At 42.4% G+C, this 16,854-nt stretch overlaps 1 protein-coding gene and 1 non-coding gene across 3 annotated transcripts in view; both read right to left on the reverse strand.

Annotated features, from left to right (window-relative positions):
• Nucleotides 1-4,029: 4,029 nt before the first annotated feature.
• Nucleotides 4,030-16,854, reverse strand: part of Csgalnact2 (chondroitin sulfate N-acetylgalactosaminyltransferase 2) — a 40,184-nt gene continuing 27,359 nt past the window's right edge. For both annotated transcript variants that reach the window (XM_031383105.1, XM_031383104.1), the window contains exons 7-8: nt 12,771-12,852; nt 4,030-6,108 (exon numbers count right to left, since the gene is read on the reverse strand). In XM_031383105.1, the coding sequence (XP_031238965.1) occupies nt 5,816-6,108; nt 12,771-12,852 (375 nt within the window). In that variant the 3' untranslated portion in view covers nt 4,030-5,815. The remainder of the gene's footprint in view (nt 6,109-12,770; nt 12,853-16,854) is intronic.
• LOC116100156 lies at nt 10,091-10,221 on the reverse strand. The gene has a single exon (XR_004122502.1). It is a non-coding gene; the product is annotated as a small nucleolar RNA SNORA17 (small nucleolar RNA).

The following is a 16,854-nucleotide window of genomic DNA, read 5'->3' on the forward strand; positions in this document are numbered from 1 at the left end:
TTGTCCTTCCTTTAGTCTCTGCTCCATAGTTAGTCTCTACAACTCCTTCCATGGGTATTTTGTTCCCTGTTTTAAGAAGAAACAGAGTATCCACACTTTGGTTTTCCTTCTTCTTGAGTTTCTTGTGAAAACCCAAAAATTTTAAAAGGAAGTATTTATTTATTTCTTTTTGTTTTTGTTTTTGTTTTTTTTTTTTCGAGACAGGATTTCTCTGTATATCCTGGCTGTTTCTCTGGCTGTCCTGGAACTCACTCTGTAGACCCGGCTGGCCTCGAACTCAGAGATCTGCCTGCCTCTGCCTCTCAAGTGCTGGGATTAAAGACATACGCCACCACTGCTTAGCATTTATTTTTATTTAATGTGTATGAGTGTCTACCTGCATATATGTATATGTACTATGTGTGTGCCTGTTGTTATTGGAGGCCCAAAGATGCCCTGGGATTGGAGTTGCAAATAACTGTGGGTTGCCATGAAGGTACTAGAAACCTAACCCAGGTCCTCTGGGAGAGGAGCTAGTGCTCATATCTGCTGAGCCATTGCTCCATCCCTCCTTAGTGTATGAGATGGGGTCTTGTTATGTAGCCCTGCTGACTCTGGACCTGGGATCTTCTTTAAAAAAAATTTTTTTTTAAAAAGATTTATTTTTATGTATTTTATGTGTATGAGTACACTGTAGCTGTAGCTATCATGTGTGTGGCTACTGTTGATCTCAGGACCTCTGCCGGCCCCGCTCGCTCCAGCCCCCCGGCTCTGTCGTAATTTACTGCAGCTGTCTTCAGACGCACCAGAAGAGAGAGTCAGATCTCATTACGGGTGGTTTGTGAGCCACTATGTGGTTGCTAGGATCCGAACTCAGGACCTTCGGAAGAGCAGTCAGTGCTCTTACCTTCTGAGCCATCTCGGCAGCCCCTCTTTTAAAAATATTTACCATGTATTTTTATTTTATGTGCATGAGTGTTTTGCCTGCACGCATGTCTGTGCAGTATGTGGACGCCTGGTACTCATGGAGGCCAGAAGAAGACATCAGGCTCCCTGGAGCTGGAGCTACAGATGGTTGTGAGCTGCCAAGTGGGTGCTGGGAGCTGAACTGGTTCTTTACAAGAGAAGCCAGTGCAATTAACCCTGGCCCCAACCTGAGCTCTTGTGCGAGCTTCCCAGGCTGGATGACGCCTGCCTCAGTGGTACTCTTTCCTACCAGTGCTTTCTAAGGATTGCATTGGCTGCTTGAGACACTTCTGTGTTTTCCCAGGGGTTTTAGGATTTAAAAAAAAAAAAAATCACTCTGTGAAGAATCCCACAGACATTTTGATAGGGACATGTTACATCTGTACTTGCTTTTTGTAACACAGCCATTTTAATAGTATTAATTCTGCCAATACATGAGCGTGGGAGACCGTGCTGTCTGTCGTGTCATTTCCAATATCTTTCTTCAGTATCTTCCAATTTTTATTTAGAAGACTTCCACCCTTTTATTAGGGTTATTCCTACGTTTTTCTTTTAAACTATTTGAATAGGACCCCCCCAAGTGGTTCTCAACCTGTGGGTTGCAACTTTGTGGGGGTTGAATGTCCCTTTTCCAGGGGTCACCTAAGTACAGAATTATAGTTATGAAGTAGCAATGAAATAGTTTTATGGTTGGGGTCACTGCAACCTAAGGAATTGTCTCAAAAGGGCTGCAGCATTAGGAAGGTTGAGAACCACTGCCTTACATGCTTTCTCTGGAACTTCTTTATTGTCAATATAGAAAAGCTATGGATTTTTGTGGAGAAATTTTGTGTTTTACCACTTTGCTGAAAGTGATCATTTTGTGTTTTTATGGGTTTTGTTTCTGTTTTTGTGTTTTTTTCTCATTAAGAATTGTTTTGTTGTTGCTGTTTCTTTGCTTGCCTGTTTTCTAAAGAGAGAAAGAGCTGAGTAGGTGGGAAGTGGGAAGGATCTTTGAAGCCTTGAGGGAGGAGAAACTTATCAATATAGTGTATGAAATTTTTTTTTCAAAAAATAAAGAGAAAAATGATCGGTTCTAAGACTTTTCTGGTGAAGTTTTTAGGGTCTTTGATTGAGTATTGTTCTCTCAATCTCCATTTTATTAATTTCTTCTCTGATCTATCTATCTTCCTTCCTATCTTCCTTTCTTCCTTCCTTTCTTTTGCTATCTATTGCTTTTGGGTTTGGTTTGCTCTTACTTTTCTAAGACTTTGAAGTGTTTCTCTGGGTGATTTGAGATCTTATTTCTTGCTCATATATTTCAGGCTGGTCTCCAATTTGCTATGCATATGAGGGTGACCTTGAGATCCCAGTCCATGCACTAGACAAGTGTCTGAGGTCTGCTGGGGCTACCTTCACCCTACACCTTCCTTTCTTTGCATACCAGAGGCCTCTGCTGGCCACACTTAAGTTTGCAGCCTATACACTGAGCAGACTTTCTCACCTTCCTGAGACTCCTCAGATGGTCTCCCCAGGGGCTACTAATGTTTTAGCTTTGGAGTGTGTGTCTCCCAAGGCCCTGAGAGTGTGGGAATCACTCAGAGGCTTGGATCATTTCAGCCAGAGGTCTTGCCTTCTTGCTTTCAAGAACTGGTGGGTATTAGTCACCCTGCTGAAGGAATGAAGCTTCAGTAGTGACAGGTAGGTGGCTCCAGAGAGAGGTTGATCCACTGGCTGGCCTCAGGCTCAGCATTATGTAACTCAGGATGATTGGCAGCTCATGAGATCGCGTCCTAACCATCGAGGAGAGGGTTAACTTTCCCTGTGCATCTATCTACCTGCCTGAGCTGAGCCTGCTGCTGCCTTGTGCCCTTGAGCTTGTCAGTGTCTGGATGTTCTGTTCTCCACAACTTCATGTGACTTCTGGTTGTTCTTCCTGATCTCAAGTCCCCAGAGTAGTTCAGTTTTTACAAAATAAATGTTCATTAAATTTTTTTCAGAATTCTGTGAAATATATTTTGATCACCTTCACACCCTAACTTCCCTGAGATCAATTCCTATACCTCCCTGCTCCAATTTAAATTTGTATCCCCACCCCTTTTTTTGTAGTTTAATAACCCATTGATTCTAAATATCCTGTCCATGTACTTCTGGACATTGGGGTCACCTACTGAAGATGGTCAGCCTACCAGGAGCCACAGCCTTAAAGAACACTGACTTCCCTACCCCAGAAGCTGTTGACTGTCCACAGCTCCTTAGCATTTATGTTCACCTAGGAGACTGGCCTACAGTTAATTCTTCTTTGGGATTAGAGGATAGGGTCTTTGTCTGGCCTGGGTAATAAGGTAATATGGCTTTGTAAAAAAGAATTTCAAAGAGATCCTTTCTTTTCTATTTTACAGAACAATTTGAGGAATACTGTTTTCAAGTCTGCTGCAAGTAATTTACTTTGGAAAGTAAGCTCACTCACTAAGCTTAACTGAAGGTACAGGAATTTTACTCCTATAGTAATTCTGGCACACTTCTAAGAGTATATAGTTATGCTCATGATACCATTACTTGTAATAAAAAAAGAAAACAGTAAAAAGTATAAACAACCAAAAGCTAACCAACAATATTACAACAACAACAAAAAATAAGTAAAAAAGCTCTGGAGGCACAAATATTATCAAAAAGTCAATATCAGAGTATGTTCAGGAAATATTACTCAATAATACAAATGAATCAATTTGGATATTAACACAGATAAACCTTTTTTGGTTTTGTTTTGTTTTCCCTGACAGGGTTTCTTTATGTAACATCTCTGGTTACTCTTAAACTATCTTTGTAGACTCAGAGATCCGCCTGCCTCTGCCTCCTGAGAGCTGGGACTGAAGGTGTGCACCACCAAGGCCGGCAACATGGCTGAACTTTAAGGTTGAACAGTAGAGATGCACAGAGTTGACCTGTGACAGGTGAGGGTGTGTACTAGAAAGGACATGGCAGGGCTAGTCACTGGCACTGTACGCTGGTGTTTGCTTTACTCTTTAACGTCACAGCCGCATGCCAGGAATCTGCATGAACTCAGATTTTAAACTAGAAAGAAATTAATTTACCACATTCTCGTTTAGTCTTTGGTAACAAAATACTTTATTGGTAACACTTAATGTAAAAATATAGTAATGCTTTCATTGCTTAGCTTCCCTCTTCAAATAAAAGCTAGTTTAAAAAAAATAGGAGTTAAAGTAAAAATCATTTGATTATCTCAAAACCAAGCTGAAACCACTTTTGTAAATCATTAAGTACCCTAATTTTAAATACCACGGTCACTGGTCTTTACAATAAATAAGTGTGTACAAAGGAGACACTGGCTCTGCTTATTCTGCAGAAAGCATTTTATACATCTTAAAAATACCTCAACACTACCGCAGGTAGAACCCTCAGCTATTAGTTATTATTGAATTGGATTGATGTTAGCACCTAGAAATTTGGCATTTGTAACACTTGAGATGGTATGATTTACTGAACAAAAATAATGACTTTTTCCGACTTCTCATGGGTTGTATACAAATAGCAGGTTCCTTTAAAAGTCAGGGCTTAAGAAATTCTGCGTGCCTTTACTTTATCTCCAATTTCTGGATCTAGTAAATGGCCCAATGATAAAATATCCACGTGTGATAAATATTATAGTACAGTTCTATTGGAATATAATTTCTTATTCATCTTGTCTCATTAATATAATTTACATTCAATTAAAATAGCATCAATCTGTACATGTTTTTAAAAGTACTCCATAATTCATATTTTTATCAGATCACTTTTCTTTCCTTCCCTTTTCTCAAATCAAGGGTGGTCTTATTATATAAAGCATTAAATTGTCTTTTTTTCAATAAAACTCTTTCAACTGAAAGTATAATACAAATGCAAACACAATTGTAGCAAAAATTAACATACTAGAAAATAAATATATATATACCCATGCTAAAAAAGACAGCGCAAAACAAAAGCCATACAAAACCATGCTATAATGTTCATATCTTCTATGCCTCTTCAGGAAGGTTCTGATGTATCCGGCTTATATAAAAAGATGTTCCTAAACACAGCTATTTTCCTGCATTCCAATATAATAAAATGTTCAAAACAATCTGCTACAATTTGACTATGCATTTTGAACATCGATAACATAACAATATATTTTATTTATAATCAAACCATAAATTCTAAACTACATCTACTATATCCATTTGCTTTAAAACATATTCAAATGGAAAGCAACATGAGACTAAGGGGTTTTGATTTATGCCTTCATGATATGACTGTAGATTTCAGATATGTTAATAATCTATCACAGAGATAGATTATTCTCTGTGAAAAAATATTCTACATGTGACCAATGAAAACTTTCATCTAAAGACTGAAGTCAAATGGCTGACTTAGTGGTCAGCAGGTGTATCTGCCTGAACATCACGACCACCCAATGTTCTGTTCCCTGTAGAAGTGTGCTGACCAACTCAACGTCAGCCTCGCACACACGCAGGACCAGTCAGAACTCAGGAACCAATGTTCTGTCCCCTGTAGAAGTGTGCTGACCAACTCAACGTCAGCCTCGCACACACGCAGGACCAGTCAGAACTCAGGAACCAGGCAGAATCTAATTCAAACGATTTTGGGGACAAATATCAAATTTCATTTTGTCAGATGTTTCATACTACAGTACTCTCTCACAAGGCAGGCTTTACATCAAGACACCCGCATTTTCTTCTTACATCAAGTTGAGCTACAAAAAAATTTCAGAAAGAACATGGAAAAGAAAAGTTTTTCTCTGGAAGAGGCACAGAATCTAGAGTTGGGATTAAGGCTGAATGAACAGTGCTGGCGTGTGGTTCAGACTCTCATGTGCTGACTCTGTCTGTTACCCAGCAGCCTCGCTGTTTGTTCTGTACGCCTGTTTGCGAAGATGCATCTCTATTTCCTCCCTGAAAACCATCATTCCCAGGTGGGAGTGAGAGGCCTCATTCATGGCTTTGGATTGGATGCACATTCGGTACTGCTCAGGGGTCAGCTCATCTGCACAATGTTTCTCATGCCAGAGGTGGAAAAGACCAGGAACTGGAGTCCGAATCACAATAAGATCACCATGTAAGTATTTTCGGTAAAGATGAACATCTTCTCCACCCCAGCCTTTTACTTCCATGTCGAATCCACCTGCAGGCACAAAACTGACATTTTCAGTGTCTGCGGCCAGAGCATAAACAAGTGTGTGAGTATCAGATGTTCTGCTTCAAATGAGACTGTGTGGTACAGCACAAGACTACAGCATAGCAGGGTAACTTCCTGCTTGGAGATTCCATTAACAACTGACATTTAGACGACGAGAGCGAGCTCAACCTCAGTTGCTGAGAACACTGCTATCATGATAAACATTTACGAATACCAAATCCTACAGAAAGTCAAAGGAGAAGGAAATACAAATCACCACCACCCCCCATTAATATTTTTTCTGTCCTTGTTCAAAAAAACAAGATTTTCTGGGATACAGAAAACTTTCCATAGGAAAAAAACCACAAGAAATGGACAAACTGGAGACAGAAGTTTAAGACTGGGTGCACAGATGGTGTTACATAAAACTGTTCTCTGGGCCACACTGCCACCATCTTCGTGAGTTTAGCTGTGCCTGTCTGTAGAAGTTCACCACAGCTGGACTTGCTGACCACCTTCCCTTATAGGAGGAGCAGGGACCCTCACTGCAGCATCCTGCCATGTCTCCCAAGCAGGGATATGCAATTCTGTCCCACTTGTATGTGGCCTCTGGGAGGGCTTAGAAATATACAGTATAGGAAGGACTAGGGAGGGGGTCCCAGGCATGTGGTCCTGAGCAATTCTTATCCATGTTGGGTGCAGACTTTCCCCTGTGCTCCTGCCTGGAACTCCCACTGGTCTGTGAGTAAGCCCGAGACATCCTCTGGAGTGAACTACTGGGCTGCACCTTGGCTCAGTCCTTGGGATGATTGGAGGAAGGGGGACATTACATCTTCCTTAAGGAAAGATTTTAGCAGCACATGGTTTGAACTCACGGGAGTAAACTGGGGCTGCTGAAGGCAGTCAGAAAAAATAAGGCTTAGGTTTAATACTAACACATGCCAAGTTGTAGAGGTTAAACATAGGTGGGGAAAGGCAGAGGCTGAGACATGAACTCCGGCAATGGAGACAACTCTGTAAAAGATGCCAAAATAGCAGCTGACTGAGGAAGGTACTCAAGGAAGGAGCTGCCAGATGTCTGTTACTCAATTAGGAACTAAAAAGGAAAAAAAACCCACAAAAATGAAAATGAAAAACGGAAACAAAGAACACTGGGCATGGTAGTGCACACCTATAGCACCAGCAGGCATGAGGTAGAGGCAGGGGGTCTTAGGTCTGAGGCTAGTCTGAGAGCTGGTCTCAAAAAAGCAAAGGGTGTGCATCCAGGTCCAGTCCTTAGTACTGATGAATTAAAGAGAAAGACTGTGCCTGTGGACATGTCGTATAAATGTGATTCTAATCTTATTAGCACAACTCTGACAAGTTGTAGGAGCAGAGGCTGATGGCAGTGGGTGACAGTGAAATGGAGATATTTCTTAAATTGAGTTCAAGCTAAACAACTAACTTTTTAAAAAAAAGCAGGAAGAACAAAAAAGTATTTAAAGCTTTTTGAACACTTAGAGAGTAGTCTTAAAAAACAAAAAATTCTGGGCTGGAGAGATGGCTCAGCAGTTAAGAGCACTGACTGCTCTTCCAGAGGTCTTGAGTTCAATTCCCAGCAACTGCATGTGGCCCACAACGATCTGTAATGGGATCAGGAGTCCTTTTCTTATGTGTCTGAAGACAGTGAGATTGTACTCACATACATAAAATAAATAAATAAAAAATCCTTTAAGACCCAGGCTTCTAAATTAACATTCATACCTAAGATCTCTGTAGTCTAAGCAGTCATATCTGTACTAACTGCTAAATGTGACATAGCTCTGGTTTTCTTCCTTACAAATATGAATGAGCTGCTTAAATATTAAAGATAGATAGTAGGATAGACAGTATAGATGCTTAAAGTAAATGCAGAGGGAACTCCTTAAGAGTGGCATGCAAGGAGCTTAGAAATCATCACTCAGTCCCAACAGATTAAAAAGCTGAACAAACTGAAAAATCAACCATTTCTCTTAGATCTTTCTGAGAAGCTTGGAGAGAGAGAGACCGGGAGATACAAAGAATCTCCTTCCCAGAGAAGAAATCTCTCCAGGAGCCAGTCTAGGAAAGGGAAACTCTAATCCCTGAATTATAGCTGGACAAGTGTGAGAGTTAGGGCTCCATGTGGGCCTGTCCACAAGGGGCTTCATGCTGGGAAATTGTACCTCTAGTCCCACTAGGTTCTCACAGTGAAGGCAGGAAAAAAAATCCTCTAGATTCTTAAAACGTTTCTAGAGACTGAGGTATAAGGGTGGGAAACTGTTCTGAATTATAGTAGTGAATTGTTTTAAAAACTTTTCATTGGTTCTTTGTGAATTTTATATCATGCACGTGATCCCTCTCATCTCCTCCTCCCCTTGTACCCTCCCTCCACCCTTGCAACCTCCCCCCAATAAAGAAAAAGAAAAATCTCATAGTGGAAGCTGTAGAGTGTCACAGTGTGCCCTTTTGTATAACCTTTTGTCAACACTGCTTTGCATGCGAATGTTGACTGCAATTATGTTTTGGTCTGGTATGAGGCCTCTGGCTTCTGCTACTCTATCAGTACTGGATCTTTATGGGACTCTTCTTGGTTATCCTGTTTTTACCCTGTGCCATGGAGATCCTATAGTTTTGGATCTGTAGGATCGGCCCCTTCATGTATTCTATGGTTCACCTATGGGGTGGATGTTGGGGTAGGCCAATTCAAAGCTCTGGATCTGGGCCTGAGAGGTATCTGAGCTGGTCAGCCCACAGGCTCTCCAGATCATGCCCTTGGGATTGGCTCATGAGAAACTCCCACACCCAGAGCCAGCTCTACTGTGCCACAGAGACAAGGGGCAGGGTCTGCTCTCCAGAGTGTTTCAACAAGTGAAGGGTAGGGCCAGCTCTTCTGCCTGCTTTAGATGGCAAGGGGCAAGAGCATCTCTCCCTTGCCCATGTCACCACACAGCAGACAAGTGGCAGGGCCAGCTCTCTTCAGGCTCATATCCCTGGGGCTGGCTTGCCTGTGCCCCTGCCATCAGGGTCAGCTCTACTGTGCTGCCCAGGCAAAGTGCAGGGCCTACTCTCTTGAATGCTGAGCTGGTGAGAGGCAGGGACAACTTTCCTGCTCTCGTGACCCCAGGACCAGGTCTCCTGCCAGTCACAGGTAGTGAGGGCCAAGAGGGGAGGAGGGTGGGTATCTTTCCCTTGCCCACACCACTGTATGGGAGATGAATGGTAGGGCCAGCTCTCCCACAATCATATCCTCAGGGCCCGTTCACCTGCAACTTCTGCAGTATGCTGGGCTGTTCTTCGGAGTAGTGCAGCTGGCAGGGGTAGCTCTCCTGCTTTCATGACTCCAGGGCTACCTCTCCCATGATGCCCAGGAGAGGGGTGGGGCCAGTTCTACACAGCCCTCAGACATCAGCTTGTCTCTGGGCAGCAGCCCAGACCAGGGCTTTAGTTTTAACAGACCCCTGCTGCTGCAGGGCCACAGACCCATCTCCAGCTACTCACATCAGGCTGTTCCCCGCTGCCCTTAGTCTCTAGCTCTGCCTCTCTTCACTGTGCCCACACCCTTCTGTGTCTCTCCCTTTCATTTCTGTACCACTTACTTGCTCCTTGTGGTGGCACCTGGTGTCTCTGAGTGTCTAGGGTCGTCTTAGGAGTAGTCTCAGGAGTGCTGTGCTGGATTGTGCACTAGGCACAGGGCAAGAGTCATCTCAGGCATGGTCTATGCCCCCAGGCATGCACAGCATCAGACTGGTGGTCATTTCAGGCTAGCTTTCTGACTGGGCTCCATAGCATGCGCATGGCAGCCATCAAGGCTTGCTTCTCACCCAGGCCACCTGAGTGGCCTCTTGTGAAGGTCATTTATTTCAGGCTTACACCCACCCAGGGCCTGTGGTCCCAGACGGGGTTCTTCTAGTCTCTGGCTTGCTCTCCATCCTGGCAGCCCATCTGGGACTGCCTGGCGCCAGACTGGTGGTTCTTAGGCTTGCTTTTTACAGAAAGTATTAATCATCAGATGTTCATAGGTCAGAACACTGAGCATAGACATAGCCTCTCTCCTCTCTGCCACCTACTGTGACACACATGTGACACAGCAGCCACACCTGTAACACCTCTATGGGCAGAGAATTCAGTTTTTACAAGGCCTGACATCAGAGAAACTATTCAATCAGAACCTAATCTGTAGAGGGGTTTTTGTTTGTTTGTTTGTTTGTTGTTGTTGTTTTAAATCAGAGCCTACAGTGAGACAATACCAACTCCATCTCCCTCTAGCTGTCCTCCCCAGAAAAAGCAGAGGAAGACGGATGCAGCAAGTTCACAGTACGGGGCACAGGTTTACTAAAGCACTGAGACCTAAACAAACAACACAACAGCACCCCCCAACAAGATACTACTTCATATGCACTCTAAGAGTTGAAATAATAATAATAAAACAACAACAAAAACAAAAAAGCAAGACTGAGAGATGGCTCAGTGGTTAAGAGCACCAGCTACTCTTCTAGAGGTCCTGAGTTCAAGTTCCAGCAATCACATAGTGGCTCACAACCATCTGTAATGAGATCTGATGCCCTCTTCTGGCATGCAGACAGCAAACTCATACATAGAATACATACATTAATGAAGCTTTAAAAAAGATAACAACATGGGGCCTGGTGAGATGGCTCAGCGGGTAAGAGTACTGACTGCTCTTCCAAAAGTCCTGAGTTCAAATCCCAGCAACCACATGGTGGCTCACAACTATCCATAATGAGATCTGACGCCCTCTTCTGGTGTGTCTTACATATAATAAATAAAAAAATAATAAAAAAAGAAATACAGTTCAAAAAATCTATAAATAAAAAGATAACAACACAAAGTGCTGAGGATGTAGAAACAGAACTCCCATGCCCTGCTGAGAAAATGTAAAAGGTACAGTGCTTTGGGAGGCGCCATGGCAGTTTCTGAAAAGGTTAAGCACAACTACCTGATGCATTATTTTCTCCTTGCTGTGATTAACATCCAACCTGAAGCAATTTAAGGAAAGATTACTTTGGCTCACAGTTTGTGGGCACAGTTTGCCAGCAGGAAAGGATTGGCCACAGGAGTGCCAGGCAGTTGGTCATATTTTATTCCCAGTCATGAACAGACAGTGATGAATCTTGTGTAGCTTGCTTGCTGTTATTCAGTTCAGGATGCCAGCCCATTGTTGGTATGGCTCAAATTAAGTGTGGGTCTTCCCATCTCAACTAATCCAATCTAGATAATCCCTCACAGACTATCCAGAGTTTTGTTCCCCTTGGGATTTCAAATCCCTTCAAGTGTGATACTTGAGATGAACCATCACACCATATAACCAGCAATTCTACTGTAGGAAAAAAATGATGTCTACACAAAAGCTTATATACAAATATTTAAATCTCCATAGCAGAAATTCTCGTAATAGCCTAAAAACAGAACCTAAATATCTATTTACTGATAGAAAATGTGAGTTCTAACCATACAGTGGAACATTATTTGGCTCTAAAAAGGAATGAGGTACGTGATACACAGCACACATCTAAGGATGAGCACTGACCCTGGAAACAGCATGATGAGTGGAAGAAAGCAGTGCTGAAGACCGTGGAGGCCCGACTGTAATTAAGGAAGGACTCAGAGGACGCAAACCAATAGGAAGCAGGTCAGTGAGTTTGGGAGAGAAGGAGCTGACAGAAAATGAAGAATAATTGCTGATGGGCATGAGGTTGAAGTTGATAATAGACTCAAGTGATTGGTGATAATTAGACAACTTAGGTAACGGTACATTTCAAGTTGCTAAATTTTACATGTGATTTATAAGTCAATATACTACTCAAAACTACAATATTGTTACAGTATACAAACATTTATTTTTGAAAGACAGTAAATATGTACTATTTTAATATGTAAAAAAATCAGGCAAAGGGCATTTGTTTTATCATTACTTCTTGCTTTTCCATTATTCAAGAATAATGACAAAGAGACAAGAATGGAGGGACTTAAAGACAAATGTTAATTATAGAAGTGAATTTCATATAGATTAAGAATATTACAAGTTGGATCCTATGGCTTCTACTATGTTATGGAAATGGAGACACTGAATAATCTGCAGTTATAGGATTCTTCTCTTTACAAAACTACTCTTTGGCACTTTTTGTGTGTGCAGTGAGACTGAGGTGAAGAGGAGATGAACCCAGACCTCTGACCACCTCTTTAGGCTAGGGCTAGAACTCTGGCCTTAGTGATTGTGTTTCTAGCTCCCACTTCAGAGATGCCCCTCCCCTTTGTCTTCATACTGGGGTTCTGCATAGTTCTTAAACAGAAAACTAAAAAGGGCTTCATCTTTAAATGAAAAAGAGAAACACCTACAGACAAACAGTAAAGTTCTAGAAAGCTCCGGAAGAGTACTCCAAACAACTGTAAACACAGCAATATGCTAATCCATGACTTCTTTTTGGTTTGCTTGTTTTTAAAGAAACCAGTAAATTTAGTTTTTACCTTTTAAAACCTCATTTTTACAACCTAAGACATTGACTATGAGCTTTGCTTTGCCTTTCATATTTCAGCTCTACATCCTTACAATTTAACTAGAGGCACTCAATTCTGATGCCTTTTGGGAAAAGGGCATAAGGCCTAGAATAGAGACATCAAGTTCTAGCCTAGATGTAGTGTATACTTACCGACAGCCAGGAAATCCGATTGATACTGACAAGTCATCCCAAAGCCAAAGTCTCTCCAAAAGCCAGAGTCCTTTTTATGAACCTTATGATGAAGAAGGAAAAATTCCATTTAATCTTTAATAACTAGAAGTTTTAATTAATAATTAAACAATTACTTTACAAAAAAATCTTCCTGTCATTTATTTAAAGGATCATATGTTGTTACATCCTTACAAAACAAACGAATATCCTAATCTGCATGAGCACAGGATTTTTAACACTTGAACTCAAGCCCCGTATTACGTTCAAATTGAGGTTACTATTAACAAAAAAGAATGGTCCTGACTTCAATGGGCTCATGATAGGAAGATAAGAATTAATTGTGGATATATGTGTGTGTATACATATATACATACATATAATATATGTACTTATATACATACATATAACATATAATATATGTATGTATATATCATAATTTACAACCATCACCTCTACACATTGAAAAAAAAAATCTGTTTTTTCCTCTTTCCTGCTCATGCTCTCAGAATGATGACTCTGAGACTTATTTATTAATAAATGCCTTGGTCAAAGCTTTGGCTCATTCTCTGACTAGCTCATAACTTATTTAACCCCCTCAAAATATTCTGTCTTCCACATAGTTAGTTACTTCTCCTTCAGTGCTTCTTTCTTAACATCTTCCACAGCATCTCCCCCAGCATTTCTCCTACATCTCTTCCTGCATCCCCGTTTATTCTGTTTCCCAGAATCCTCTTTCTTCCTACCAGTGTCCCACCTCCTATTCCCTACCTCAGCTCATTGGCCATTGGCTTTTTTATTGACAGGTGATGCTTACAAGAGACTCTCTGCAACACATACACACACACACACACACACACACACACACACACACACACACACACACCCCTTATTTGGGTGTTTACCAGCAACCCATTTCCCAGCTTCCTCAGTATAGTTTTCTATTATTTGGTCCCATAAAGCTTGTAAGCTTTTAGGGACCAAACTTTTGTCACCTGTAGCTTTTCAAGAGGACAGGAACACTTTGCGTCCATGAGATAGCTTTACCCCAGCTAGTGTCAGGAGTTCACTAACAGGTATTAAGACAGAATTCAAACCAACAAGCTAAAAAGAGAGGGTTGTTGGGCACGTTAGAAACCGAGATCCTCTTACTCTCATGAGAGAGTTTGTAGAAAAGACAACTTGTTCTGTTTATGTGGTACAGGCAAGGGGTCAACAAACCACAGCCCTGGGCTAACTCTAGTCTGCCACCTGCTTTATAAATAATTTATCACGACAAAGACATATGGGGGCTTTCACAATACAGGGGAAGAGAGCTGTGTAGTTACAACTGGACCATTTGGCCTGGAAAGCCTAAAATATCTCCCACTGGCTCTTTACAGAAAGTTTGCCAATAACTGGTGAAGATAACCTCGAGCTACCAAATCCTTTTCCTATGTGAGGAAAACCAACATTAAAATAAAGTTGTTGCTGTTGAAGTCTAGGTAGAGAAACACAAAACCGAGGTTGTGTAGGAAACCAGCAAACTAATAAATCTTCCTTTCCAAAAGGCTATGCCATATGCCAACACAAGGGGAAAGCATGACAGAGGAGGGCCCATCCTGTTAACAGTTGCTTACACAAGACTTCTTTGAGGAGGTAAACCGAGCAGGGACCTGAATGAAATGAGAGAAGCTATGCAAGTATTTGGAAGACAGCACTGCAAGCCAGGAGAAGAGCATTCACAGAGCTCCGCTGAGAATGTTCAACACAGAAGGGACAGACAGTGGCAAGACCACAGTAAGCAAGGCCCTAGGGCGACGTACAAGAGCATTAGGTTAGATCTGTTAGATCAGAGTGGGGAAGGATGGTGAAGGAGTCCTTGTTAAGGGGATGGTCAGCTTGGCTACCACAAAAGGACAGGCGGGTCCCGGGAAGTGTTCCTATCTCACTCCTATGGGGCAGTTCATCCACTGGGAATGCAGAGGCTGGGCTGGGGCAGTAAGGAAGGCAAGGCTCTTGAGAGGAAAACGAAGAAGCAGATGTTTATCTTTCCCAAGTGAAACAGAAAACAAAGTCAGTTGAAGGGAAGGGGCAGGAGTGATCTGCATGGATCCAAGGAAAGAGGGTGGGAAGAAGGGAGGAGAAGGCTCCAAGGCAGCTCAGGAGCCCAGGCCTGGGCAGCTATGGAGCAGGCCTGTGCTTGACCTCCCTGGGCCTGGGTGACAGCCATCCTTAACCAGGCTGGGATGCTATGGGAGAGCACTACAGAGAACAGGAGACAAAGGAGGTGAGCACAAAGCAAAGCCCCCTGGCTGCTTCTGGGGCACTGAGCCCGGCCTGGGGAAGGACACGAAGGTGAGGAGAGCTAAGCAAGGCAGCTCATCCAAACTCAAATACCGGGACAGCTTCCTGCAGAAACAAGCTAGGAGCTTGACTCTCACTCATTACAGATGTGCTGGGGAATGACAATTCAGAGGACTGAGGCAAGAAGAGCAGTAGGGATTAGGGATGGTCAGACTCAAGGAGAGAGAGGGTAGTCAACATTCCACCAACTTGTCTGGTAGAAAGCTGTGGAATGAATATTTTAGGCTGTAAGGAACATTCAGTCTGTCACAATTCTTGTACTGTAGAAACAGTCACTGACAATAAATAACTAAATGAGCAGGCTGTGCCCAGTAAACTTTATTATGGCCACTAGAATTTCAACTTCATATAATTTTGATGTGTGATAAAACATTAAAATTTTAACCATTAACATTATAAATCTAATCCTCAACTTGTGGGCTTTATAAAGTAAGGAAGATAGCAGATACAGTGGCTCAGATGCAGAGCGTCCCTAAGCTCAAGCTTTGTCCAACGTGAGTCTCCCTGCTGCCTTTGGATCAAGATGTAGAACTCTCAGCTCCTCCAGCACCAAGTAGGCCTGCACAATGCCATGTTTTCTACCATAATGATAATGGACTGAACCTCTACAACTGTAAGCCGGTCCCAATTAAATGTTTTCTTTTATAAGCGTTGCCTTAGTCATGGTGTCTCTTCACAGCAATGAAACCCTAGCTAAGACACTAACCATAACCTAAACATCCAAGCCCCCATAATCCCTTCCCTAGGGATACCAGGGGATATATACTGTATATAGTAACACACATGTACCATGGCCACACCTAACCCCAACCTTTCTTATCTCCACTTCTTTCTTTTCCTTAGTCTCCATATCTGCTCCAAAAACAAGTTGGCAGTTCTGTGTCCAAAAATCTCTAATTCTGTGTAATTAACACTTTCTGCCAAGCTACAGCCACACCTACCCCCTTCCACTGTTCTTAAAGCCCTACTGGCTGCTTCCTGCCAGAGTTACACAGTCTGTCTTCTCTCTAAATGCTAGCACAGGTAGCATACAATGCAGACTCCTTCTAAGGTCCCACATTCTATGTGACCTGGGCCAGCATTTGCCCCAATTCTGCCAGCTGTGCTCTGAGCACTAGAGGGAACTCAGTCACTGCTTAGCTGATTCCTTCCAGCCATGCCATGGCCATAAACAGCCTCATCTCTGAAATGCCTTTTTGACTGCACACAGCACAGAAATCACCTCGTCCATTTTTACAACTTGGTTTGTTTTAATCATGTTTATTATCTGAATTTATTTTTGTCTTCTTTCAGAACAGAAATCCTTGTGAGCAAGGTACAGTTATGGGTGCTGAGGTTTTTAGTGAAATATAATGCTTGGCAAGACAGATCCTCACTATTAGATAGATTAACATAACAGAGGCAGTCTGTGCAATGCCGTAGTGTAACCATGGAGCACACTGCCTGGGCCCCAGTTTTCCAGATACAACAGCAGCACAGCTGTGTTCAGGGGTTGTCAGGAAGATGAAATGAGTTAGTACACAGGCAGCATAGAACAGAACCATTCCCACGGTAAAGGCACATAAACATTAGCTGTTGTGATAGTGTCGTCTATCCGGGCATGGTGGCACATACTTGTGATACGCAGTATTTAGAAGCCTGAGGCTTAGCTCTGAGGCCAGCCTGGGTTAGAAAGTTCAGGACCAGGCCTGAGCTATATAGTAAAGTAAGGCCTTGTCTC

The sequence above is a fragment of the Mastomys coucha genome, unplaced genomic scaffold (assembly GCF_008632895.1).
Source record: "Mastomys coucha isolate ucsf_1 unplaced genomic scaffold, UCSF_Mcou_1 pScaffold20, whole genome shotgun sequence".
NCBI lineage: Eukaryota > Metazoa > Chordata > Mammalia > Rodentia > Muridae > Mastomys > Mastomys coucha.